The sequence below is a fragment of the Danio rerio genome, chromosome 9 (assembly GCF_052040795.2).
Source record: "Danio rerio strain M-AB ecotype USA chromosome 9, GRCz13ab, whole genome shotgun sequence".
NCBI lineage: Eukaryota > Metazoa > Chordata > Actinopteri > Cypriniformes > Danionidae > Danio > Danio rerio.
Window position 1 is genome coordinate 368,007 of NC_141029.1, and position 27,415 is coordinate 395,421.

At 40.8% G+C, this 27,415-nt stretch overlaps 3 protein-coding genes across 5 annotated transcripts; 2 read left to right on the plus strand and 1 right to left on the minus strand.

Annotated features, from left to right (window-relative positions):
• The first annotated feature begins 1,369 nt into the window (after window positions 1-1,369).
• actr5 (actin related protein 5) lies at window positions 1,370-10,203 on the plus strand. Of its 2 annotated transcripts, none has more exons than XM_087266290.1 (9): window positions 1,370-1,857; window positions 2,001-2,767; window positions 5,842-6,011; window positions 6,671-6,888; window positions 7,533-7,670; window positions 7,872-7,967; window positions 9,109-9,248; window positions 9,343-9,475; window positions 9,789-10,203. In XM_087266290.1, the coding sequence occupies exons 2-9, from the start codon at window positions 2,595-2,597 to the stop codon at window positions 10,062-10,064; spliced, it is 1,344 nt and encodes a 447-aa protein (XP_087122416.1). In that variant the 5' UTR covers window positions 1,370-1,857; window positions 2,001-2,594; the 3' UTR covers window positions 10,065-10,203.
• Window positions 9,800-23,813, plus strand: bpifcl (BPI fold containing family C, like). Of its 2 annotated transcripts, none has more exons than XM_087267222.1 (18): window positions 9,800-11,760; window positions 11,863-11,927; window positions 12,286-12,394; window positions 13,030-13,124; window positions 14,740-14,851; window positions 15,260-15,388; window positions 17,849-18,001; window positions 18,072-18,135; window positions 18,216-18,276; window positions 18,491-18,582; window positions 19,133-19,309; window positions 20,584-20,643; window positions 21,242-21,409; window positions 21,822-21,889; window positions 22,752-22,794; window positions 22,874-22,937; window positions 23,121-23,197; window positions 23,306-23,813. In XM_087267222.1, the coding sequence occupies exons 1-18, from the start codon at window positions 11,714-11,716 to the stop codon at window positions 23,360-23,362; spliced, it is 1,641 nt and encodes a 546-aa protein (XP_087123348.1). In that variant the 5' UTR covers window positions 9,800-11,713; the 3' UTR covers window positions 23,363-23,813. The 2 variants fall into 2 exon arrangements, with proteins under 2 accessions (XP_087123348.1, XP_087123350.1); XM_087267224.1 differs by having other exon boundaries at window positions 11,863-11,912.
• Window positions 23,814-24,770: 957 nt separating this feature from the next.
• zgc:158320 lies at window positions 24,771-26,404 on the minus strand. The gene is made up of 3 exons (NM_001079658.1): window positions 26,044-26,404; window positions 25,646-25,792; window positions 24,771-25,481 (listed from the first exon to the last, which is right to left on the minus strand). The coding sequence occupies exons 1-3, from the start codon at window positions 26,341-26,343 to the stop codon at window positions 25,050-25,052; spliced, it is 879 nt and encodes a 292-aa protein (NP_001073126.1). The 5' UTR covers window positions 26,344-26,404; the 3' UTR covers window positions 24,771-25,049.
• Window positions 26,405-27,415: the final 1,011 nt, after the last annotated feature.

Consider the following 27,415-nt stretch of genomic DNA (forward strand, 5'->3'; position numbering starts at 1 on the left):
GCATGTTCTCCCCGTGTTGGTGTGGGTTTCCTCCGGGTGCTCCGGTTTCCCCCACAGTCCAAACACATGCGCTATAGGGGAACTGATCAACTACACTGGCCGTAGTGTGTGAGTGTGTATGGGTGTTTCCCAGTGATGGGTTGCAGCTGGAAGTGTATCAACTGCGTAAAACATATGCTGGAATAGTTGGCGGTTCATTCCCCTGTGGTGATCCCTGATTAAGAAAGGAATTAAGCTGAAAAGAAAATGAATGATATAGCTATGATTTAACATTGGCAGATTCTGCACTCTGAACAGTGGTGGAGATACAGGTGTACGTCAAAATCTGAGATCTGGTGAAAGAGAAGCCAAAGATCTGATCTCTGCATCTGCTCCTGCAATAATCAACCATAATGATCCTGCGTTCAGGAGACCAAACAGCAGATATTATTGTGCCGGAGTGTTGAGCTGAAGCAGACACACACACACACACACACACACACACTGAAGGACAGATGAAAGGCTGCTGATTACGCCGTGCAGACGCTGAAAGCAGTGTGTGTCACTTCTCATGCACAATAACTGCTGTGACAGATCCTTGAGCACACAAACAACACACACATGCACGCACACACACACACCTGTTACCTTTGATGGGTTAAATCAACATCATTAGTGTTCATGTTCATATGCACACTATGACATACATAAAGGAGGTCAAAGGAGAAAAGGCTTTATCCAGCATCAAAAGACAGTAAAGCACTTCAAATACTAATATCTTTAATTATTTCAATTTTTCATGTTTGATGTTCGAGAAAAAAAGACTCGTGCAAATGCTGTAAATGTTGGAAAAATCTTTATATATTTAGCTCAAGAGTCATCCAATGGCGTATTCAGTTTTAATGAATTCTCAATTGAGGCGACGCGGTGGCGCAGTAGGTAGTGCTGTCGCCTCACAGCAAGAAGGTTGCTGGGTTCCTGGTTCGAATCTCGGCCCAGTTGCATTTCTGTGTGGACTTTGCATGCTCTCCATGCGTTGGCGTGGGTTTCCTCTGGGTGCTCCGGTTTCCCCCACAGTCCAAACACATGCGGTTCAGGGGAATTGGGTAGGCTAAATTGTCCGGAGTGTGTGTGTGAATGTTAGGTTGTGGCTGGAAGGACATTTGCTGCGTAAAATGTGCTGGATAAGTTGGCGGTTCATTCTGCTGTGGCGAACCTGGGTTTATAAAGGGACTGAAAATAAATTAATGAATGAATAAATGAATAAATGAATGAATGAATGAATGAATGAATGTTGTTGTGTCAATATCCCTATATTGGTTCGTATTCGTGCCGGCAGGTGGCAGTGCTGAGATTAAACCAAAAATAAAACACAAACAGTGCTCAGTGTGCAGAAGAAGTCGCAGCTCATCACTTGTGTGCTGTCCAACATGAGTAGTAACCGCACGGTTTACTCGTTCGAGGATTACCGGTGCTCACCGGATCCGGTGTTCGAGCTGGACAGTCGGTGTGTGTCTCCGGGACCGGTGCCGGTGGTGGTGGATAACGGCTCGTTTCAGTGCCGCGCGGGCTGGAGCAGCGGAGCCCCGGAGCTCGACAACCCGCGGCTGGTGTTTCGCCCGGCGGCCGCTCGCAGCAGAGGAGCCGCCCGCGGTGGAGCGCAGGTGGGGAACGACATCCCCAACCCGGAGCCGCTGCGCTGGACACTCAAGAGCGCCTTCGACCGAGACACGGTGGTCAACTTCGACATCCAGGAGCTCGTCTTCGACTACATCTTCATGCACCTCGGGATAAATACACAGGTGAGGAGGAGGGGGAGATGTGCAGGCTGTCCACCTCGCAGTACTTTATTTAAAGGACCCGTTAAACTGAAATAAAGTTTTTAGATGTTACTTTCAGTCTGTTTGCTGTAAAGGATATCTGTAAGCCAGCGTGTTACAAAATGTGCGTTTAGAAGATATAAACCTGATATAAACATCCGAAACTTGCTGTTGGTCACTTCCACAGAAATGCATCAACAGTTTTGTGACGTCACCTCATACTTCAGCTTCTCATCAAATGCTCCGCCCCGCCCCCTTCAGCTCATTTGCTGTTCTTGGACCCTTTTCATAAGACTCCTACTGTGTTTACCGGATGGTCATCAGCATCTTAAATCCTTTAAAGATTTTAATATTTACATATGTTTTAAAAATACTTTTGTACATTTATTTATATTTATGTCTGTATTATATCATATTTGCGTCAAATTACAAAAAGCCGAATGAGTGTGTGTGTGTGTGATGCAGTGTGTATGGGGGTCAGGACAGTAAATCTGCCATGATTCTCTCCTCCGGCTGCCGTTATCAGTCTCACACTAGTGGTTTCCTCTTTCTGAAAGTTTTGATAACACCATCCTGGAGCTTTTCTGTCATTATTTCAGCAAATAAGATTGTAATGCGCTCTGAGTTTACCAACTGTGACCCCTTCACTACTGAGAAACACAGAAATGTGAAAGAGGTGCATTTTGACAGCACTAGTGTGAATCCCCGGTGTAAATCCCTCTGTGTCCTCAGGGTCGTGTGGAGCACCCTCTGGTGGTGACGGAGCCGGCCTGTAACCCGCTGCAGTGCAGACAGATGATGTCGGAGCTGCTGTTTGAGTGTTACGGGGTCCCGCGGGTGGCCTACGGTGTGGACAGCCTGTTCAGCCTCCATCAGAACAGCACAGCAGATGCAGGAGCGCCCTCTACAGCCCTGGTGCTGTCCTCTGGCCATCACTGCTCACATGTGCTGCCCGTCATTAACGGCAGGTACCACTAACACTCTTTCACACGCGCACAATAAGAGCTCTTCCGATTTACACAGCACTTTCAGAAGAAGCCTATTCTTTTTAATACAGTTTGTACAGGTGTATGGCACATAGGGTTTCCACATTAGATACAGAAAACAAACCAATCACAGGAATCCAGAAGCTGTAGAACATTTCATGCATAAATACAGTGAGGATTCGAATAAAAGACGTCATAGGAAAAAACAAACAAAAAAAAGCTGTTGTATATTGTGGAATTCTCAATCAATTCCATGCATGTTCAAGAAAAAAGGGCAGGAGAGGTTTTTCTTCAATGTCAGAAATCTTAACAATTTATTGGATATAAATGAATAATTGGATTCTCAGAATTCTGTTTTCCTCAATGCAATGTAAAAGTTAGTTTAAGGACTTTCTTTTCCTGACTTCAACTTATATAGGCCGCTGATATGAGCAGGTGGAGTTTAATGAAATTCGTCATTTGTCAGTCATTGTTCAGTCCTCCATTGGCCGCACCCCAGACATACTTCCTCTTTTCCTATGAATTCTCTGCACAACATTAAAAGCATAACACATTTTGTGCTCTGTGTTCAGTTTTAACACCTTTCTTTAGTCAGGAAGTTTCTGCAGAGCTGAATCTAATTTTGGACCAGCGTTTATTTACTTCTGCAAAAATGCTAATTAGTATGCACAGCACTCACACACAACAGTAGACGTTCAGTTAATAAACGACCCTTACAGGACCAATGCAAACAATTGTTTGATTAAAAAAAAAAAAGAGACAAAAATAATAAAAAATGATTTCTATTTTCTAACAATGCAATCAAAACAAAAGCAGATAATGCAAATTTGTTGACTGTGTATATAGTTTTTTAACCCATATTGTGGCACCCAGTATAGCACCTACAGTGTTTGAATATTTCATGTAGCTAGTTCTTGCATACTGTGTGCTTATGTGTTTTCTCTTATAATACATTAAATAAAATGCACATCTTTCTATTGTACATTGTATATTGAGTCTGGCTTTAATGGATGAATATATTCTACATGTTTTCTCCAAGTCTCATTAAACGCCTCAGACTGTAAATGAACATTCATTGTTACAAGTCTCCTTTTCGATTGTCCATTTGATCTCAAGCTCAAATAGGTAATGTGACTGCAGTGGGCTGTGACTGATTGAACAGCTTCCTGAAATGTCTTTCATTAAAAGTGTTCATTACATCCATCATTTACATCTTTATATTCCATCCCATGTTTATACAATGACTTTGAGTAGAACCATGAATATATCAGTAAAGGTTTGCATGAAAGGAAAATGTATTGAATGTAAGTGTTTGTATACAGCATTTTATTTGAGTGTTTCGCAGGGTAAGGTTGCAGCACAATGCAAAAAAACTTATTTTAACTTTGATTTTTTTTTGTCTTGCTTCTAGTCCAAAAAAAAAAAAATCTTAAATCAAAAAGCATTTTCTAGACCAGTTAAAAAAATAGTGTTGTTTTCAGAAATAATGAGTTTTTCATAAAAACAAGCCAAATAAACGTATTAGGGGAAACTAGATCATATAGCTGGTGTAAATGTGAAGGACACGTATTTCTCATAAGTTGTGTATATTTGTGTTTTTATTATAAACTCAAATTAATTTGTTATAGTTTGTATGTTAATTTATATTATAAACTCATATGCAATATTATGCAAAGTAGAGCATATGCACCCTTAAAATTGTTGGTAACTACCTAGTTTACATGAATGATGTTGTGTGTAGGGGGTGGCGCAGTGGGTAGCACGTTCGCCTCACAGCAAGAAGGTCGCTTTTCAGGCGTTTCTGTGTGGAGTTTGCATGTTCTCCCTGCATTCGCATGGGTTTCTTCCACAGTCCAAACACATGTGGTACAGGTGAATTGGGTAGGCTAAATTGTATGGAGTGTATAAGTGTGTGTGTGAATGTGTGTGTGGATGTTTCCCAGAGATAAGTTGCGGCTGGAAGGGCATCTGCTGTGTAAAAACTTGCTGGATAAGTTGGCGGTTCATTCCGCTGTGCAACCCTGGATTAACAAAGGGACTAAGCCGACAAGAAAATGAATCAATGGATGTTGTAGGCGAGGCAGTGGCGCAGTAGGTAGTGCTGTCGCCTTACAGCAAGAAGGTCGCTGGTTCGAACCCCAACTCAGTTGACGTTTCTGTGTGGAGTTTGCATGTTCTTCCTGCCTTCGCGTGGGTTTCCTCCCGGTGCTCAGGTCTCTCCCACAAGTCCAAAGACATGCGCTGCAGCTGAATTGACTAGGCTAAAATTGTCCATAGTGCATGACTGTGTGTGTGTGTGAATGTGTGTGTGGATGTTTCCCAGAGATAAGTTGCGGCTGGAAGGGCATCCGCTGTGTAAAAACTTGCTGGATAAATTGGCGGTTCATTCCGCTGTGACGACCCCAGATAAAGGGACTAAGCTGACAAGAAAATGAATGAATGTTTGTGTAAAGACTGATGTTACTGGATTCATAGTTGTGGCACATGTTCATATGCATATCAGTGGATATTTAAGTGAGAGACTGTGAAAAAGACACTGAGAAATTCATATTTTTAATATTATATGTTCTATTTCTTGTAGTTTTCACGGTGTCTACTGCAAAGAGAGAAAGAGAGAAACAAATAAACAGCAAAGACATCAGAATGAAGCGTGCCTATCATTTTATTCAGATCAGTGCCGCTGGGTTACAGCTGGGTTTAGGGAAAAACTCTCTTCATTTTGAAAACAAGGCAGATATTCTCTGCTCATCTAGAAAATGCTTCTTGATTTAAGAGTTTTTAGATGTTTGAATTAGAAGCAACAGAAAAACTCTAAGTAAGAAAAGCATTTTTGCTTAAGCTTGAACATAGTCACACACTTGAGGCTTAGTTTGTAAGTAGTTTTGTTCTTTCTCCAATTGCACTGAACATGATAATAAAACATTTCCATCACATGAATTCAAGAAGGAAGATCATCAATATCTGGCATGTGTTTGATACTGGTGACTTTTCTCATGCCTTGCTCTAACACAATAATCTCTCAGCTATTTAATACAGGCTGTTGTTCTTGAGTGCAGGCTGGATGCTGTGAATTGTAAGCGGGTGAATCTGGGTGGAGGTCAGGCAGCGGCGTATTACCAGAGACTTCTGCAGCTCAAATATCCTGCAAACCAGGCCTCCATCACCCTGAGCCGCATGGAGGAGCTCCTGCACCAGCACAGCTACATCGCTGTCGACTATCACAACGGTACACACACACACACACACACACACACACACCTGCATTTATATACTATAATAAGCTGAATCTCGAGATTGGAAATACACAAATTTCTTCAGAATTTTAAGCCCTTACAACCTTAATCTTACAACCTATTTATTTACATATGTAAATGTGTATATGTATGCATCTATTTTGATTTTATATTTGTCTCAGTAATAATATGCAAATGTGTTTATTTACACGAACAATTTTAAGCAAAGTAAGTTGTAGACTTTTCAGTGAGACCCTAAAGAGTCGGATCAGCCTGTGTGAAATGAGCATGCAATGTCACCTTTGCACATTTACAGATGTCAGTTCAGCTCAAGGTTATTTGTGTAGTGCTTTTTGCATTAATTAATGTTTCAAATCAGCTTTCAGTGTGAAAATGAAGAGCTGTAAATGATAGGAGGTGCTGTCGAGACAAACATGTGAAGCATAGAAGTGTTTCAAACACAGTGCCTGGTGTATTAAGTCAGGGGGAGTGTGTCCTACAGGTGGCTGTCAAGGCCACTCGCCTGCATGGAGCACACTCGTGCATCACACTGTTACGTGCTGCATTGTGTGTGTGATGAATGTAAACTGAGAGAGTGTGTCTGAGCCTCAGACGTATTCCCGAGTTGAACGCTTTGCTGTTTGTGGGACAGAGCTGGAGAAGTGGCGCAGTCCGGAGTTCTACGAGAGCGAAGTGCACCGCGTCCAGCTGCCGTTCTCGGGCCGCTCGGCTGGAGTGAGTGTGAGCGCAGAGGAGCGCAGCGAGAGACGAGCGCAGCAGCTCAGACGCATACAGGAGATCAACAGCCGGCGCAGAGAAGAGAGGATCCTGGAGGACCAGAAGCGCCTGGACACACTGCTGGCCGTGCAGGTACACCAGACACTGACCAACACGCTCTTATTACCACTGTTTCTCCTTATTTATCTGAAAGATGAACAGAAATCTCCAGGTGTCAAAGCAGTTTCAGTGGCTTAAATGTCATCATGAGCGTCTACTGCTGCATATTTTACTGAACACAAGTCATGGTTTTATCGAGGGAGGTTCTGCTGTGATTGTCGGTATGGTTGTATCTGGATCAAGTTTTTTTAATGGTCTCATGAAATTAAAATAACATTTTTAGATGTCATTATCAGTATTATTAGTTTTTAGGATGTTACAAAATTCTTTTTTATGAGATATAACGCTGATATATATATATATATATATAAACATGTAAAGTTTGTCTCGTCCATTTAAGTGGATCGACAGTTTTATTCACGTCTCCTCATACTTCAGTTTCTCATCAACTTTCTAACCAATCAAATGCTTGCTAGTGTCTAACATGCCCTGCCCTCTTCGCCTCATTGGCTGAATATTTGACGCACTTAAGCTGAACCACTTTGAGAAAAACAACACTATTGGCTGTTTTTAAAAAGGGGAGGAGCTACTCTATGCCCCGCCCTTTCTTCATGTTCAGCTGAGATTACATCAAATACATATTCACAGGCTTTAATGCTGCTGTTTTGTCCTGTCAGGAGCTGCTGGAGGACGGGGCTCTGGAGCTCTTCCACAGGAGTCTGGTGGAGCTGAACATGGACTCGGCGGAGGAGCTGCAGTCATACATACACAAGCTCAGCCTGAGCCTCCAGCAGCACCGCTTACTGAGAGCTGAGGTTTGGCAAATCTCCCAAACACACTTTACTCAACTCTTCTGCTCTAATAACTGTGTGTGTGTGTGTGTGTGTGTGTGTGTGTGTGTGTGTGTGTGTGTGTTTGTGTGTGTGTGTGTTAACAGTGTTAATAATTGTTAAATCGTGATGTTCAAGGAACATGTAGATTGAATGATAAAGCTGACGGTGGTCTTGTTGAATCAGACTGCAGAAGTGGAGCCGTCGGCAGATGAAGGAAACGAGCTGGAAGCAGAACTAAATGAGAACGAAGAGCCTGGAAAACCCAGCAGCACAGCGCAGGTAACATTTAAAGACGTCTTCATTGCTGTGGATGTTTATGCTAATGAGGTTGAAATAGGCACTAGTGGGCGGGGCTTTCCTTCACTGATGACACGTACAAAGGCAGAATGTCAATCACAGTGTTTCTGCATCAAGTCTGATTAAAACAAACACAATTCATTCATGTTAGGCATTAAAGGCTGCTGGAGATACTCACACACTGCTCACACACACTACTATAGGTGCACTTTAATTGACTGTCAAAGATTCACTCATTATTCCTGCGGATTAGTCCCTTATTTATCCAGGGTCGCCGCAACAGAATGAACCGCTAACTGTTCCAGCATTTGTTTTATGTAGCGGATGCCCTTCCAGCCACAAGCCAACACTGGGAAACATGCATACACACACACACGCACACACTCATACACTACAGCCAATGTAGATCATCAATTCCCCTATAGCGCATGTGTTTGGACTGTGGGGGAAACCGGAGCACCCGGAGGAAACCCACACCAACACGGGGAGAACATGCAAACTCCACACAGAAACACCAACTGACCCAGCCGAGACTCAAACCAGCGACCTTCTTGCTGTCAGGTGAACGTGCTACCCACTGCGCCATTGGGGAGCTCATTATCCTTAATATTGTTATTATTATTATTATTATTATTATTATTGTTATTATTATTATTATTATTATCATTTATTTTTTATTGTTATTGTTATAAATATGTTTTATTCAATTTATTATTGTTGTTGTTATTATTATTGTTATTATTTATTATTATTATTATTTATTTTTATTATTATTATTGTTGTTATTATTATTATTATTGTTATTATTTATTGTTATTGTTATAATTATTTATTATTATTATTATTCAATTAATTAATATTATTATTATTATTTAATTAATTATTATTTTTATTATTGTTATTATTATTTTTTTATTATTAATATTATTATTTGTTATTTTTATAATTATTTTTTATTATTATTATTCAATCTATTATTATTATTTAATTTATTATTATTATTATTGTTTTTATTATTATTATTGTTATTATTATTTATTTATTTATTTATTATTTTTATTTTTTTTGGCCATGATACAGAAGCTGATTTGGCAATAAACTCAAAACTCTCTCTCTCTGTCAGCCGATGTTTAACGTGGCCGAGTATCATCAGCTGTTTGTGGGCACGGAGCGTCTGCGGGTGCCGGAGATTATTTTCCAGCCGTCTCTGATTGGAGAGGAGCAGATGGGCCTGATGGAGACGCTGCAGTTTGTTCTGGAGCAGTGAGTGATCAATGGATCAACATTAGTGCTGCTGTCAAACCATTAATCAATATACAAATGAGAAGTCCTTATTTACAAAACTGCGTGTGTGTAGATATTCCCCTGAGCAGCAGGAGGCGCTGGTGAGGAATGTGTTTCTGACTGGGGGAAACCTGCAGTATCCTGGAGTGAAGGAAAGAGTGGAGCGAGAGCTGCTGGCCATCAGACCCTTCCAGTCACACTTTAAGGTCAGAATCACTGCAGAGATGACCACAGTGGAGGAAAGACTTGAAGCTGTTTTTTTTATCGTATTTTAATAAAGAGAATGAGAAGTCATATATAATGTCATTATACCCTCACTGAAAAAGCAACACATGTAGCTGGGGGCTAAGACTTTTGCACAGTTCTGTGTATATGTTGTCTCTGATCTGAAACCTGCCAGATGTAAGGAAGTGTTATGCAATGAGGTAAGCTCAAATACATGTTTCTAATGTTTGTAAATGGTGTGTGTGTGTGTGTGCGCGTGTGTGTGTGTGTGTGTGTGTGTGCGTGTGTGTTTAGGTGTCTGTGGCGGGCCGGCCGGCTCTAGACTCGTGGTTCGGGGCCTGTGATTGGGCCCTCCGGAGCCCCGCTGACGCTCCAGGCTGGATCAGCCGTCAGGATTATGAGGAGAAGGGAGGAGAATATCTGAGTGAACACTGCGCCTCCAACATCTACATACCCATGAAGATCAGCAAACCCAAACACACACTTACAGGAAAACACAGCACAGACTCCAGCCAACCGGACGCCAGCAGTGTCCAAAACCAGAGCGACGTTTCTGTCAGTCTGAGCTGAACTGCTTTTATACTGCTGACGTGTTTTACTCACCAAATGTTGAGCGGCCAAATGACTTTATTTCTATTTTTACAGCTTTAGATGGTGTATTTAATGTGTTTTAGTTGATGTACAATGAAGAGAACATGTGAAACACTGAGGGCTCGTTCATTGTGCTTTTGGACAAAGTGAAACACTCATGAAGGAAGTCTCTACACTGCAACACATGCTTGCTTTCTAAGAGTATTGTGTCTTGTTTCTAGTCAAAATATCTACAAATTCTTAAATCAAGAAGCATTTTCTAGATAAGCAAAAAATATTGTGTAGTTTTAAGAAAAAACTATTTTAACTAATTTTGAAAACATGTTCAATAATCTGCCAATTACAGCACTAATGTCTTGATTTTCCTGTTGACATGAGGTTATTTCTCTTAGCCCATTGGCAGATTATTTAGCTTGTTTTGAAGGAAATCTCACTTCATTTTTACATATTTCAAGAGTTCACACTTAGCTGATAATCAATAAAGCGTATTTGGCATGCTGTCCCGGGGGAGAGCTCTGAGCTCGCAATATCCTCGAGCCCAGGGCTCCCTCCCGTTAGAAGGGCGAGAGGGGAATTTGAGCTCAGGTAGGTCTCGAGAACTCCCCTGCTTGTCACCGTGAGAAGTGTAAACTCAGGTTGTATTGGGTGATAATTTGTTTTAGTCGATTGGCTATGGTTTATGTTTTTGGATGGTGGGAGGAAACCGGGGAACCCGGGGAAAACCCACGCGAACACGGGGAGGACATGTAAACCCCACACAGAAACACCAACCGGCCCGATGGGTTGGACCGGCGGTGTTCTTGCTGTGAGGCAACAGTGCTAGCCACTGGGCCACCGTGTCGCCCGATCAGAAAAAGTGGGAGGATGTAGGGGTGGAAAGGGGGAGAGCTTCAAGACGAAGATGACAGGAGTGAAAAACTCAGGTTATTTATAATGCTTCCGTAATCATCTAATAGGGCTGATTACGGAGCTAACAAAGAGCCAGCCGTGTTGATTATAAGCACGTGATCCTCGAAATGAGTTTATGAATAAACCACACTTATTAAAACAAGACTATATTTCCTGCTTGTCTGGAAAAGCTTCTTGATATTTGATCTAGAAACAAGACAAAAACAAACAATCTGCTTATTTTGCAGTGTGCTCACCATGGCTGCGTTTATTCAATTAAAACAAAAACTGTATTATTGGGGAGATTATTACCATTTAATTGATCCATATAATAAGCTTTTTCTGTTGGAGATTAGTCAACCCTTTAACTGGCATCGCTTGGTAGACCCTTTTGTCCAGGGGTGATCATTAAAACAAAACGCCCGAAAGGAAAGACAATTTCACCTAAAGAAACACTGAGCAAAACTATGTTCATCTTAACAAAGTCATCAGTAAAAGGCACTCGAAAGGTAAGTGGAAAAAGTTCTTCATTCAGCTTTTGCTTTTCGAGTGTCTTAGACTCTGTTGTTTATCTTTATGAGTCCCTCATCCTTGAATTAAGAGGTCGGTTAAACATGCTGTTATTATTACTCTGCCTCATGTTGGTCCAATCTTCAGACACAAAAATAAAGATATTTTAGCTGGATTCTGAGAGCTGCTCGTCCTCCAGACGTCCAGAAAAGACCAAAAACATCCTCAAAATGTGTCTTCAGAAGCTCCAGCGACAACTTTCTGAACCAAACAAACGGTAAAAACAACTTTGTTTGCCAGTGTCTCTCATCAGAGTGTGTTTACTATAACATTTTGGTGACTGTCGCTTTAAATGTAAATGAGGTTGTGTTCTTTTTAGAAGAGGGCGGAGCTACAGACGGACAGCTGAGAAACAGCAGTGTGTGTGCTGTGAGTGCTGGTCAGGTGTGTGTGTGTGTGTGCTTCAGTGTGAGTGTGTGTTGATTCTTCTGTCAGTCTATGTTGCTTCTTCATCTAGAACTCCACATCTATAATCCTCTTAGTCTATGCTGACATCATCTTCAGCAGCTCAAACACTCTAATGGTTAATGGACAGACGGCTGCTTCTCACTCAGGCCTGCTGTTTATGCTAATGAGATGGAGAGATGTGCACTAGTGGGCGGGGCTTTCCCCCTCTGATGACACGTATAAAGGGAGAATGTCAATCAAAGTGTTTCTGCATCAAGTCTGATTATAATAAACACAGTTCATTAAGTGATTTAGCACAATAGGTCTTATTAATTATTATCTGACTAATATTTAGATGAGGAAGTGAATACTCCCTCAGCTGCTGTTCATTTGAAGCATCATTTGAGGAAACACTGGAACAGAAACTCTTCTGTAAATCAGCAGTCTGTGCTGGAGGTCTGCAGGTATGCTTCTACTGCTTCAGATATTCACACTTTAACAGTATACACACTCAATCTAGACCTGCGTTCATATATATCGGCACTGAGAAAGTCATATTCCCAGTGGATAGATTAAATGAGCCGTCTCGCCACACAGACGTGCAGTATATTCACATCTATGTGAAACATTATTGAATATATCGAAATATCCTTTACAATACTTCTGTTCTGAATGCATCCACTGCAATAAAGAGTTTCTTATAGTTTTTGCTTGGTTTGTTGTCAAGACTAGGAGTTTCTCTGACATGCAAAGCTTTTACACACTGAGAAATCTAAATGTGCAGAGATGTGAATGTTCTCTGTTCCCCACACATTTACTTCCCAGCATTGTTAAAAAAGCAAAAACACACTCTTTAGAAGATAAGCAAGACAAAGATAAACATGAGACAGCTAAATATACACACACATGCATCTGAGCAGGCCCTCAGATAAGCAGATGTGTGCTGCTGTGGGTATCACTTCTCTATAATTTAAGGAAGTGAGCTGAATGGAGGCATTGTGCACCGATATTATAAGCTCTACATGCAGCGTGAGCATCAGTCAGACGCTCAGACAGAAGCAGATGAAGTTCATTAGTTCATTACTGCTGTAATTTGCAGGATGCAGAGGCTGATGTTCCTCCTGATGTTGACGCAGTCATGTGCGGATAATCCAGCATTCAAAGCTCTTCTGTCAGAGAAGGCTCTCACAGACTGTAAGTTTGCTTTATTTATTCAGTTAGAGGACACGTTTAGCTTTAATCCTGTCTGTTTTATGCAGACTACATTAGATTCAAGATGCCAAAGAGATTTACCATTAGAAAAAATGTTAGAGTATTTGGTGTTGGGTCATTTTCATCCACTCTGGGCTGATTTTGAGTCTTAATTTGGCCTCAACTTTCTCTGTTTCAGATAGCAGAATGATTTTTGGTGACAAATCTTATTTTGACATACAGTTGAAGTCAGAATTATTAGCGCCCCTGTTTATTTCCCCCCCCTGATTTCTGTTTAATGTAGGGAAGATTGTTTCAGCACATTTCTAAGCATAATAGTTTTACAAACTCATCTCTAATAACTGATTTATTTTATCTTTGCCATGATGACAGTACATAATATTTTACTTGATATTCTTCAAGTCACTTCTATACAGCTTAAAGTGACATTTAAAGGCTTAACTAGGTTTATAAGGTGAACTAGGCAGGTTTGTGTAATTAAGCAAGTTATTGTAATAATGATGGTGTGTTCTGTAGACACAGGAAAAAATTTACCTCAAAGGGGTTAATAATTTTGTCCCAAAAATGGTTTTTAAATAATTAATAACTGCTTTTATTCTAGCCGAAATAAAACAAATCAGACTTTCTCCAGAAGAAAAAATATTATCAGACATACTGTGAACATTTCCTCGCTCTGTTAAAAATCATTTGGGAAATATTTTAAAAAGGAAAAAAAATCAAAAGAAGGTTAATAATTCTGACTTCAACTTTATATTTTGGGAAAATGCTTTGTTTTTAAAAACTCAGCGGTACACTTTGGCCAAATTTACAGCTCTTTTTATGTTTATTTTTAAGTATTTGTTATCAGGATTCCCATTAGCCACTACCAAGTTAGTGATATATTCTTCCTGGGGTCCATCAAACACAAGACAAAATTACACTAATCCATAACAACAAAGACCAAAAAAAAAAAAACTCCAAAATTCATGCATAACATCCAGATCAACAATCCAATTAATATTGTGCCATTAAATATTTCTCCAATGATTTTTTAAATCTCATTTTACTTGTTGCAGTGTTACGCTTCTTCCCCTTTTTGTCTAGGGTTGGGGAAGGAAAATAAAGTGAACTAAAATTTAGAATTTAAGAAAAACAAAGAACAAATGAATGAATTATGTAAACGTTAAATAAACACTTCAGTCCTCTGCCTCAGAAACGTGAAACAACCACAAGAGTGATCTTACATCTTTTATTCTCATTAAATCAACAACATAGGAAGCAGAAGTGTTCAGGTGAAGGATGAACCTCTCAAACTTAAGTGCTGTTTTGGGGTTTCCACCTGGATTTTGCAAACCTAAATTTAAAAGCTTCCCAAATCCACATGCAGAGGTGTAAATGCTAAAAAATTGGTATCATTTTAAAGAAAACCTTTTGAATTTACATAAAACGCTGTTGAAAGTGTTTAAAACAACTGTATCTGTTGTCTGTGTTATAGTAAACTTGAACTTCACTCATCAGTAGTTCTTAATAAAGTAGTGTTTAGTTGACATAGCTTCAGGTATCTACATCATTATGTGCTGTTATTGTAAAGTGTTTCCATTTCTGTGTGTGTGTTCAGTGTCTCAGATGATGCCTGTCTGGATACAAAGCAAAATGAAGAGCACCGCAATCCCAGACATCCATGATCAAGTGGACATTGGCATCGGCTGGGTGAACTACGTCCTCTCACAGTCAGTAAAACACAAACAACACGAAACATTCGCTCAGTTAGCATGCATTCTTATTCCAAACACACAATGCTCTGTGTATTCAGCCAGTATGGCTAATGGACAGACGGCTGCTTCTCACTCAGGGCTGCTGTTTATGCTAATGAGATGGAGAGGAGGGCACTAGTGGGCGGGGCTTCCCCCCTCTGATAACACGTACAAAGGGAGAATGTCAATCAGTGCTTCATTTAACTAATTATACACAATACAATTCATTCTTCATTACTATTAGACGCTGCTTGAGACACACACACACACACACACACACACAAACAGATGTCTAAATTATTATTTGGATGCTGTTTTGTTTTTTGTTTCAGTCATTGCAGATAAAGTGTGTGTGTGTGTGTGTGTGTGTGTGTGTGTCTCCAGCATGCGTGTCGTGCAGTGCGAAACAGCTGAGCCGTCGCTGGTGTTTGTGGAGGGAACAGGACTGTATCTGGAGGTCCGTGAGCTCTCATTGGCTGTTTCTGGCAGATGGAGAACAAAGTTCGGCATCATGTAAGTGCACCAGTGCATCATGGGAGATCACAGTCATGTCTGTTTTACCACACCTTTTCTTATAGAGTAAACAATACTGTAGTACAATATAAATACAATAGTGCTTGGTTTATGATTGGAATTAACCTGTTTCTATAGTTATATCTGCAACTATAGAATATGTGACTCTACAGTTGCTATGGTAACACAACGACTATAGTGAATAATCTGTTGTGGTGATTCTACAGTTGCTATGGTAACACAACGACTATAGTGAATAATCTGTTGTGGTGATTCTACAGTTGCTATGGTAACACAACAACTATAGTAATTAATCTGTTGTGGTGATTCTACAGTTGCTATGGTAACACAACGACTATAGTGAATAATCTGTTGTGGTGATTCTACAGTTGCTATGGTAACACAACAACTATAGTAATTGATCTGTTGTGGTGATTCTACAGTTGCTATGGTAACACAACGACTATAGTGAATAATCTGTTGTGGTGATTCTACAGTTGCTATGGTAACACAACAACTATAGTGAATAATCTGTTGTGGTGATTCTACAGTTGCTATGGTAACACAACGACTATAGTGAATAATCTGTTGTGGTGATTCTACAGTTGCTATGGTAACACAACGACTATAGTAATTGATCTGTTGTGGTGATTCTACAGTTGCTATGGTAACACAACGACTATAGTGAATAATCTGTTGTGGTGATTCTACAGTTGCTATGGTAACACAACAACTATAGTGAATAATCTGTTGTGGTGATTCTACAGTTGCTATGGTAACACAACAACTATAGTGAATAATCTGTTGTGGTGATTCTACAGTTCTCCACTGTTCCATGTCTCTGTGTAGATAATGGCTGTGACTGTGGGTCGCTGCAGTCCCGGAGCTTTAGCAATGACTTTACCACCTTTTCCAGGCTGATGGATCTCAATTATTTTCTTTTTCTCATTTGTTTTTGAATTTCTTTGTATCTTGGCATGATGTCTAGTTTTTGAGGCTCTTTTGGTCTACTTCACTTTGTCAGGCTGGTCTTTTTTAATAGATTAATCCTGATTTCTTGATTGCGAACAGGTGTGGCTAGAGAAACTGAACTCAGGTGTGATAAACCACAGGTGTGTTTTAACAAGCACTTTCCCCCACAGCGCTCTGCAGATTTGTGTTTTGTTTTCCCTTAATAATAATAAAAAAAAAACTGTATGCTGTGTTTTGTGCAACACAGGCTCATTCTGAAAATGTAGTCCCGTGAACATTTCTGGAGACCGCGAATTACGTAGCTGGATGTTTGTATGGTTGCATCTCATTTTTTGAACGAACACTAGGGGGCGGTATGACGCTGTTCTGTGTCTCGCGCTCTCCAGCTGACCGCTTACCTCCGTGTGGAGGGCTTTACCACCGCAACCAGTTTGTCCAGTTAGCTCATTGTGTACGTCGGTGGACTTGAGATGCAGAGAAGTGTTGACCACAATGATGACGACCGGGTTTGATTCCGGGGAAGATCGGTTCTAGAAATCAGGTAAGGCAAAAACAGAATCCACAAAATAAAATGAACGAGTGAATAACAGGGTGAGAATGTGGTGAAATCCGAAAACGTGGTAAACATCAGACGAGGGCTTTTTCTTTTTCTGGACGGCTTTTGTAAATTGTTGATTGGCTTTAGGGAAGTAAGTGGGTTGGCAGGTCAATCAATAAAATGGGTTGGGTTTATGCAGGGCATAATTTGTGCCGGAACACGCCGGATTCAGATACGGCACTTCTGAAATCTGATCTGACACCTCATTTTACTTGTCCCCCTCCTCAACCGCCCTCCTCCCCTGTCCGCTGATCACTTTCACTTTCTTCGCAATTCCCCAACCTTCAATCTGCGGGTAACATGCCAGATCCATTACCCCGGTCTGTTTCGGGAACTCACAATTCACTAATTAAGTACTGGGTTTATGGAAGGAGGAGGGGGGGTCAGTCGATTGGATGGTCAGCCAGTCAGTCAGTCAGACAGACAGTCGACAGCAGCCTCTGGTGGGTTTACACGAGAACAGCGCGGGCACGAACGGCACTTGGGAGAGAAATTAGAGATATGAAAAAGCACACACAGCGCCCTCTCGTGGATTCGCGAAAACAAAAACTGCCAAAATACGTACCTCCTGGGATGTAATTCGCGGCCTCCAGAAACATCCACGGGACTACGCTTTCAGAATGAGCCTGGGGTTGGTTTTGTGTCATGTGAACATCATTCAGTGACCAGCATTCTGGGTATCTAGAAACAGCCTTTGCCATCTTTAGCTCCCCGTTACCAGCCAATCTGTGCCGACCACACACTGTGATTGGTGGAGAGCAGACAGTGGTGAAGCCATACACACAATACTTTATGAGCACAGAGAGTCCTCACTTTAATATCTGAATGAACGTATAAAGCTAAAATGAATGTGTTTATGAGTAATGCTCATGCCTGTTCTCTGACTGCAGCACAGACAGCGGCTCGTTTGATGTGGAGGTCTACAATATATACATCCGTGTGGTCCTGGGGGTCGGGGATAAAGACGGTCACCTCTCCATCAGCAGCGAATCCTGCAGTAATGATGTAGGAAATGTCTACATTCAGTTTCACGGAGGAACAAGGTAAAGAACAGAGCGTAAGGTGAGAGACGCCAGTGACTGATGCCATCATAATCACTGTGCTCTTCTGCAGCTTCTTCTATCAGCTGTTTGAAGATTATTTCAGTGGAAAAGCCTCAGACATGATACGCCAGAAGGTTGGTGTAGTCTTCAACAGTCCATCACTGTCACTGTATATCTGCTGCTTCTCAAACACCTCATATTGTCTTTCTTATAGATCTGTCCAGCAATCCAACAAGCAGTCACTAACATGGAGACAATTCTGCAGGAACGAACCGGTGATGAACACAGACACGGCATTGTGTATTTAGCACAATGAAGACTGTTTGTTTTAAAATGTTTTATAAAGCATTGTATAGAGTAGTGTTTGGCATAATCATGCCTTAATGTGTGTGTGTGTGTGTGTGTGTGTGTGTGTGTGTGTGTGTGTGTGTGTGTGTGTGTGTGTGTGTGTGTGTGTGTGTGTGTGTGTGTGTGTGTGTGTGTGTTTAGTGAACATACCCGTGGATAAGTATGTTTATCTGAGTGCTCCCCTAACCTCCGCCCCGGCCGTGACCGATCAGAGCTGCCGATTAGAGGTTAAGGTGAGGACGTCTTTAATAGTCATTATCTTTTATTCTCGTGTATCAAATGAATCCAGCTATTATTAGGTTAGATTTTTTCTCTGCATATTTAGTATACAGGTAGATTCATTGATTTGTATAGGGGGGGTTTGGGCAACACAGTGGCACAGTGGGCAGCACAATTGCCTCACAGCATAAAGGTCTCTGGTTTGAGTCTCGGCTGGGTCAGTTGGTGTTTCTGTGTGGAGTTTGCATGTTCTCCCCGTGTTGGCGTGGGTTTCCTCCAGGTGCTCTGGTTTCCCCGACAGTCCAAACACATGCGCTATAGGGGAACTGATCAACTAAACAGACTGTATTGTATGAGTGTGTGTGTAAATGAGTGTGTATGGGTGTTTGCCAGTGCTGAGTTGGAGCTGGAAGGGCGTCCACTGTGTAACACATATGGAATAATTGGTGGTTCATTCTGCTGTGGCGATCACTGATGAATAAAGGGACTAAGCTGAAGGAAAATTAATGAATGAAGAGAGAATTCAAAGAATATGACTGATGTTGCTTGCTCTTCTGTCGACAGGCTGAGTTTTACAGCAGGCGTTCTCCATCTGAACCTCCATTCTCCGCCCGTGCGTTTGACCTTCAGTATTCAGACAAGCACATGCTTACACTGGCTGCATCCCAGTTCACGGTCAACTCAGCAGCGTTTGCGTATCTCAGATCTGGGGCTCTTCAAACCAACATCACAGACGACATGGTGAGGACAACAAGCTGCTCCCTTTAAAAACATTAGGACACACAACAGCAGTAATCTTTACTAATGTGTGTATATGCAGGAGTGCACATAACTGGTACACAGATGCACACGTGGGATTAAAATAAACAGTGCGCTCTAAACGAAACTTATCACCCTCCATTTTTAAGTGCCCAAATTGAAGAGTTCAACACTAAATTCTGAAGGGTACAACTGATGGACACTGCAGGCTCCCATGATCCTTTGTGCAGGGAAGTTGTTTGGTGTTGCACTTTCTTGGTGTCTGTTTTGAAGGTATGGGATTGCAGCTGCGAGCAGGAGTCCTGAGTTTAAAATACAAGTTCATGTTTAAATTTCAAAGATAAATATAGAAATATATCTCATTCATTCATATATGTATAGTCAAGTGTTTACCAAAGTGCTGTACAAGCACACACTATTTAAACTAAAAGACAAATCAAACAATCATATTATGGTAATAAAAGCCAAAGAGTAGTGGGTTTTAAGACTAGATTTAAAAACAGACAGGGTTTTAGCCTGCCTAACATGGAGAAGAACGTTAATCCAAAGTTTTGGGGCAACCATTGCAAAAGCACAAGGTTTTAAATTTGTTTGAGGAACAGCCAAAAGAGCTGATCAGCACATCTAAGTGCCCTTAATACAGTGCACAACTATATTAACTCTTAAAGATATCTTGATGATGGCACATAATATTAGACTAGATATTCTTCAAGACACTAGTGTTCAGCTTACAGTGACATGTAAAGGCTTCACTAGGGTAATCAGGGTAAAGTTAGGGTAATTAGGCAAGTCATTGTATAACAGTGGTTTGTTCTGGAGACTATCAGAAAAATATATAGCTTAAAGGGGCGAATAATATTGACCTTAAAATGGTTCTCAAAAAAATTAAAAACTGCTTTTATTCTAGCCGAAATGAAACAAATAAGACTTTCTCCAGAAGAACAAATATTATCAGACATACTGTGAACATTTCCTCAATCTGTTCAACATCATTTGGGAAATATTTAAAAGAGAAAAAGAAATTCAAAGGGGGCGAATACTTCTGACTTCAAATGTATGTATTTTTAAATAATGCAAAAATGAGTGTTCATATATGAATATGAGAGCATGCAGGATAGCTGAGGACTGAGCAACATCTCCAGATATGAAAACCAGACCAAACAAGCATTGTGCACCCCTGTCTATGAGGAACTGTGTGAAACTGAACACTGCAGACGTGCATTAATCACTCATTCATCTCATTTTATATGTCAAAGATACCAAAGGGTTCCCCGCTGCATCTGAACACCAGTCAGTTTGGGGTCTTCATCCCACAGGTCAGTGTGTGTGTGCATGTTGGGGATGTATGTAGAGAATAACAGATAGAGTGCTGTGTGTAAAGGATTATACATGCATTATGTGAAGGTAAAGAGCCACTTGAAGGAAAGCTGCTGATTATGCTGCTTATTTCATGCTCATTCACTAAATTATAGACAAGTAAAACTCTTCTGCATTTAGTCTCTGTGTTTTGGATTTATTAGTGTAGGTGAACTGCATTATGGGATGTTGATCTCTGCTCTGTCCACTTCTGATGTTGTAAATTCAACTCTACAGTTTAATGAAGTGACTTTAATTGACATTTTAGTAATAATATAATGTTTAAGAAGTAATATGTAGAGAAATAAGTGTGTGAAATACAGGAAATGTGTAAAGGTTTCTGTAGCGTAATATACAACACACACACACAGTATAGCACTGCAGACTATTACACATGTGCAGAACACACACTTCAAGGTTAAAAGTTGTTGGAGGACAGATAAAGATCCCGTAATGTATAAATATGAAGTGCATAGAATATATTCCCAGATGTTTGCAAATACTGATGTAATTGTGAAGTGTTCATGCTGATGAGTGCTGTGCTTTTTCCCTGGTCAGCTGCGCACATTATACCCCGACATGAAGATGCAGGTGCTGTTATACGCCAGCGACATGCCGCTGTTCTCCTTCACTTCAGGCCTCATGAACATTCATGTGAAGATGGCAGCAAAGTTCTCCGCTGTTAAAGCTGACGACGCTCTGGTGCCTCTTTTCACACTGAATGTGGTGAGAAAACAAAGGAACTTTCAGAGAGAAAACACCCGTTAACAAGCTACAAAGATAGACAGTTCCTGGAGGGCCGCAGCTCTGAACAGTTTAGTTCCAGCCCTAATCAAACACAGCCGATCAAACTAATGGAGTCCTTCAGGCTTGTTTGAAGTTTGCTGAACTTAAAGTTGGGTTGGAACTAAACAGTGCAGAGCTGCGTTTGACACCCCTGCTTTAAATAAATCTGTCTTCTGTTATCAGTTTTCATCATTGTGGTATCCTTTATCTATGTTGTCTTGATTTGTATGTAAAACGCTTTGAGACTTTAAAGGCACTATATGAAATACTTGTATTATTATTGTTGTTATTATTATTAATAAACAATAGATAGCTGCTGACCAGCGGTGTTGCTCTCTCACTCCCCCTGCAGGACAGCAGATTCAGCGGAATCGCTCAGATTAGCAATCAAAAACTGACCGGAGCTTTCAAAGTGAACAAGTGAGTATTGTTTATTTAAAGTTCACACCTAAAAAAATAATTTTAAGGACTGATAAAACAGCGCTGCTTCTTTTCCATGTGATCACGAGCTGAAGAACCAGAAGTGCTGGACTGTGGCAAAATAAAGCTTTACTGCTTTAGTGCTGCATCACGGTTGTCTTCAGCGTTTCTCTTGTTTCTCTTCTTTCAGTCTAAAGGTTATTGCACACTGAATACAAATTTTTCATCTGTAATTTTTAAAATAATAAATTTCACCTCACATTGCGTCAATTGTATTGAGATACTGCCTCCGAAACCTTTGTCCATCATAAAAAAAAAAAATTATAATAATAAAAGTTATTGGATTCGATTCATCTTCATTACTCCAAGACTCCATTTTATATTGTTTTGCCAATTATTTTGCATTGGATTCATTAATCTGCAATTTGGGATTTAAAAACGAATATTTCAGACTTCATTGTGCTACGCGCTTTACTCTGCATCAGACTACCATGATAATAAGTGTTGAATACTTCACTCATCATCAACATGATTTCCGCAGGAGTCCTGTATAGGACAAACTTCCATGATTCTCACAGTCATCAAAATACACCTTTGTTTGTTGTGAATATACACCCTCTAGTGGAGAATATTACTCACTGCGTCTTTAAGCTGAAACACACACTTGTACAGCTGTCCTTGTTAAGGCTTGCCATAGACTTCAGCTGTAATGTATTTCCCATGTGAGTAAACAGCAGGCCAAAGCACAGACAGAGAATGGTTATCTGACAGACAGAGCCTTTTCACTGTAGTAACCCCAAGAAAAAAAGGTGGTAGATTAATGAAACTCTTCCTCTGCGTTTCTCATAAATGCTGCTCCAAGTATAACACTGACTGTGGGATCATCTGAGATTGGAGATTTCAAGGTGAGATTTAATAAGCTGTTATTATTCATATCAAGCGTTCATCATCACTAATGATTTCTCAATTCTTCAATATGTGCAGACTGACACAATTAGGCAAGTGTTAGTGATCGCCGTCAACACCATTATCCTGCCAAAGCTAAACGGTGAGCACTTCTAATTTTTTATAAACCCTTTCCATTATTTCAATTATTCATCATTTTGTAAATTCCTTTGCAACTGAGTAAAGCAAATTTCGAAAACTATAGTTATGTATTTATTTATGAATTATTTTAGGGGAAATCTGGAGGTTATCTGAAGGTTAACTCTTTGTGATTATCTTGTCTCAGCTCGTCTGAGGTCCGGCTTTCTCTTGCCCACGCTGCAGGGATTTAGCTTGAGTAACTCTCAACTGCTCATCAAAAACGTGAGTATTTTAAATGAATGTTCATGTATTTAATGATGTTTTTGTTAATGTTAGAAACTTGTTGGAAAGCAGCACAATATCAGTGTTAATTCGATCCCTTTATTTCAGGGCTTTGTGGTCATTTTTACCGACATCAGACTCCCTGATGGGCTGAATGCTCCATAACGGCTCACATGTCAACACAAACCACAGGCGCTCGACAGAACTCTGCTGTTCATTATACAGCCAACTGCTTTTGTGTTGTCATGTTTTGTGTGAACAAACTGCTTATACGTTTCCCAGTGCTGGGTTGCTGCAGGAAGGGCATCCACTGCCTAAAAAATACGCTGGAATAGTTGGCGGATGGTTCCGCTGATGAACCAAGGGAAAATGAATGAACTGCTGTCATTGGCTGTATGTGGTTGTCTCTTGTTTTGAGCACACGGCTTTGTTTTGTTTCACTTTCTGCCTTGCACTTTCATCAGTCTCCCCCATCTCATCTCTTACTGTTACCTGACACATCTCCAAATTACCTAGGGACGACTGGCTGTAATTCTCCATTCCAGTGAGTAAAGCTGGGTACCATATGAATGTTATCAATTCTTTAATTATCAATTAATTAAATGAGTAAACAGTGGGCGTGGCTTGTTTTTTTGTAGTGTGAGCTGATTGGCTGTAGTAAAGTACAGTTGAAGTCAGAATTATTCGCCCCCTTTTTAAATTTTCTTTTCTTTTTCTAAATATTTCCCAAATGATGTTGAACAGATTCAGGAAATGTTCACAGTATGTCCGATAATATTTTTTCTTCTGGAGAAAGTCTTATTTGTTTTATTTTGGCTAGAATAAAAGCAGCTTTTAATTTTTTAAACACCATTTTAAGGTCAATATTATAAGCCCCTTTGAGCTATATATTTTTTTCAATAGTCTACAGAACAAACCATCATTATTACAATGACTTGCCTAATTACCCTTACTTTACCCTAATTACCCTAGTAAAGTCTTTAAGTGTGACTTTAAGCTGAACACTAGTGTCTTGAAGAATATCTAGTCTAATATTAATTAGTCATCATGATGAAGAGAAAATAAATCAGCTATTAGAGATGAGTTATTGACACTACTATGTGCAGAAATGTGTTGAAGAAATCTGCTCTCCTTTAAACAGAAATTGGGAAAAAAAATAAACAGGGGCGCTCATAATTCTGACTTCAACTGTAGGCATTTCATGAAGAAAGATGGAGAAAAGGGTTTGAGGAGAGTTATTACAGCCTAACAGACTCCTCCTGCACCCCATTTCTGTCTGTCGTCAAAGTCCTAAGATAAACGCAAGGTTCTAAGATAAACGCAATCTGAGAACTAAACTGAAGCAAACAGGAAGTGCATTTTCAGATTTCATTTAAAGATTAGAAGGGCTAATCATTTATATTTGTCTTAATGGCACGCACATATGGAGAGTTCACCACAACACTAGCAATGTGAGCTAACAACATCAACAGTGTGAGTTTTGATTTCATGGGGACTTTAAATCAAATGAAAAAATGCTCATCATCACACAGTGATCCGGACAATAACACACAGTAAATGACTGATTCATCAATGCTTTAGAAAGGTATGTGTTTATTTAAATCTGCTTTATGCAAATGAAGAGAGACTTTAGTGAACGTCAGCCAATGTGAGCACCAGAAGAGCTCATGTGATCCTCTCAGCTGCAGCCGCACGCATCTACACCTGATGAAGACCGTGTCGGTGTCCGACTAAATCAGTGTTTTGAGAGTTAAAGTGGCAGTGTGCTGATGATTTGGACTTTTCATCTGTACATATGTCTTGAAATGGTGGAGCAGAAAATGTGTATTTAAAACTATGGTGAAAGCTTGGGTTAGCGTCTCACGCCTCGTCTGATCTCTGCGCTGTGCCTGGGCGGCTCCAGCGCTTTCTGGCACAGGTTGGACAGTAGCGCCTGTATGCCGGAGCAGGAGTTCCACTGGCCGATGTGTCTCTGAGCGCATTCCCAGTACACCCGCAGCAGGCAGCCGGAAATCACGGTTCTGGTGTCAGTGATGAGAGCGCCGCACTGCTGGCATCTCCTGAACAGATCCATCACGCTCGACTCGCTCACAATCCACTGCCTTTCCTTCAGCACAAGCTTCTCTGATGATCCCGCTGCTGCTGCGGTGTGTGTGTGTGCAGCAGGACGGGAAGTGTATGGGAAACCAACTCCATCCTTTGCTGACGGTGAACATGATGGGAGTTTGATGATGTTCAGGTCAGGTCTTCCCTCGGGATGCTCTTCTCGCTTTGATGGTTCATCCTGAAGAAGACAATACTAATGTAAAACACTGCAATGAAATGAGTTTCATACTGACTATTACTACTACTAATAATAACAAAACATTTTCCTGCATACATGCAGGTGACTCAAAGCCCTTCACAACCATGAACAAATATTAGGAAACAACATGTGTGTTTTCATACCGCATGCATGGACTGTGCCGCTGGAAGTGTGTAGCTGTGATGTAACTGTGGTCTGGACTCTGAAACACCTTCGGCTTCTGAAACTAGTAACTCAGTCTCCTCTTCCTTACAGTCTTGCATTGCTTGAGCAGATTCAGCACGACTGCCCTACAGTTAAACACAGAGTCTCATCAGATGCAGAAACACAGCAACACATGATGACATATACCCCCTTTCACACGTTTTACAGTTCACAGAGGAAATCTGGCACACTTTATTGTGCATTATTGCATAAACGTATTCAGAGTAATCATATAGAGTAATTTAGCTAAATAATCAGAGCAGGGTTTCACAGGAGGGGACTCAGATGTCAATACAACACCAGCCACAGCTGTATCCCTTCTAGCATCAGCACATACCGGAGCCGGTGTGGAGTAAACCCTGGGCACCGCTGAAGCTTTGAGCAGGACTTTATTCCCGTTAACGGCTCTGAAGTCCTCCGGGGAGAAGTGTTCACTGCAGATCCTCCAGACCCGCAGGCTCCTCATGGGTGTGTCCGGGTCCATCCCGAGCGCCGCCCGCCACAGCAGCAGCCGCCCGGGCTCCAGCGTCGGGAAGCGGTGGAAGGTCAGCTTTCCGCCGTGCGATGAGGAGTTCGAGCGCAGCCTCTCTTTCTTGAACAGATTCAGGCATCCGGGATAAGCACAGTTCAGAACCATGGCGAATATAACTCAGTTATATGTGGAAATTTGCTGAAATGAAAACACTGGTTCTGCTTCCTCTATCGTCATTCTTCTTCTTTGGTAACAATCCTTTACCTCCATCTGCTGGACAACAGTGTTCGCCAGAGGATTCACCTTTATTATTGTCTTTTATTATGATTTATTCATGTATATTTACTGAACCCTGCTGAAAAACAGCCTAAACCAGCCTAGGCTGGTTGGCTGGTTTTAGCTGGTCGACCAGCCTGGTTTTAGAGGGGTTTTGGCCATCTCCAGCCTGGTCAGGCTGGGAGATGACAGCTTAAACCAGCTTGACCAGCCTAACCAGGCTGAGAGCCCAGCCAAAACCAGCTGTGTTCAGCTTAATCCAGGCTGGTCAAGCTGGTTTTAGTTGGTTTTAGCTGGTCATTTTCCAGCCTGACTAGCTAAGATCAGGCTGAAAATGACTGGAAACCAGCCTGGAAATGGCCAAAACCCCTCTAAAACCAGCCTGGTCATCCAACTAAGCTGGATTTTTCAGCAGGGAATACATTAATGTAACCGGAGATTAAAAATCAATGATTCTACTAAAACACTAGTTAATGTTGTTGCACAGTTTACTTGTCTAATAGCCGACTGTAGTGTTTTTGACCCATAGTAAAGTGTATTATACTGTATATGTTATAGTGTTTACAACTCTGTTAACGAATGCTGCAGCATATTGACCATAGTGAACTGATAAACTATAATATATAGTATATTTTAGTTTACGCTACAGGAAAATGTTGTGTAGTGTAGTATTATTTATAGAGTATTGGCTCATTTGTTTATAAAAAAAACCCTACAGTATACAGAAAATTACAACGGTGTTTTTATTTTATTGAATTTAAATTTTCACATGCTTAAATTTAGATTTTTTTCTGATCTAAAATTTGCATTTAGAAGATAAAACATTTAAAGCTTTCGGTTCAGGGTCGGCACAGATCAAAACCATTGAGAGTAATTCAGCAGACGGTGTTTCGCTGAAATGAAAACTCTCCTCTTTCGTCTTCTTAGTTTTTTGAACAGTATTGATCATTTGCTGAAGGAC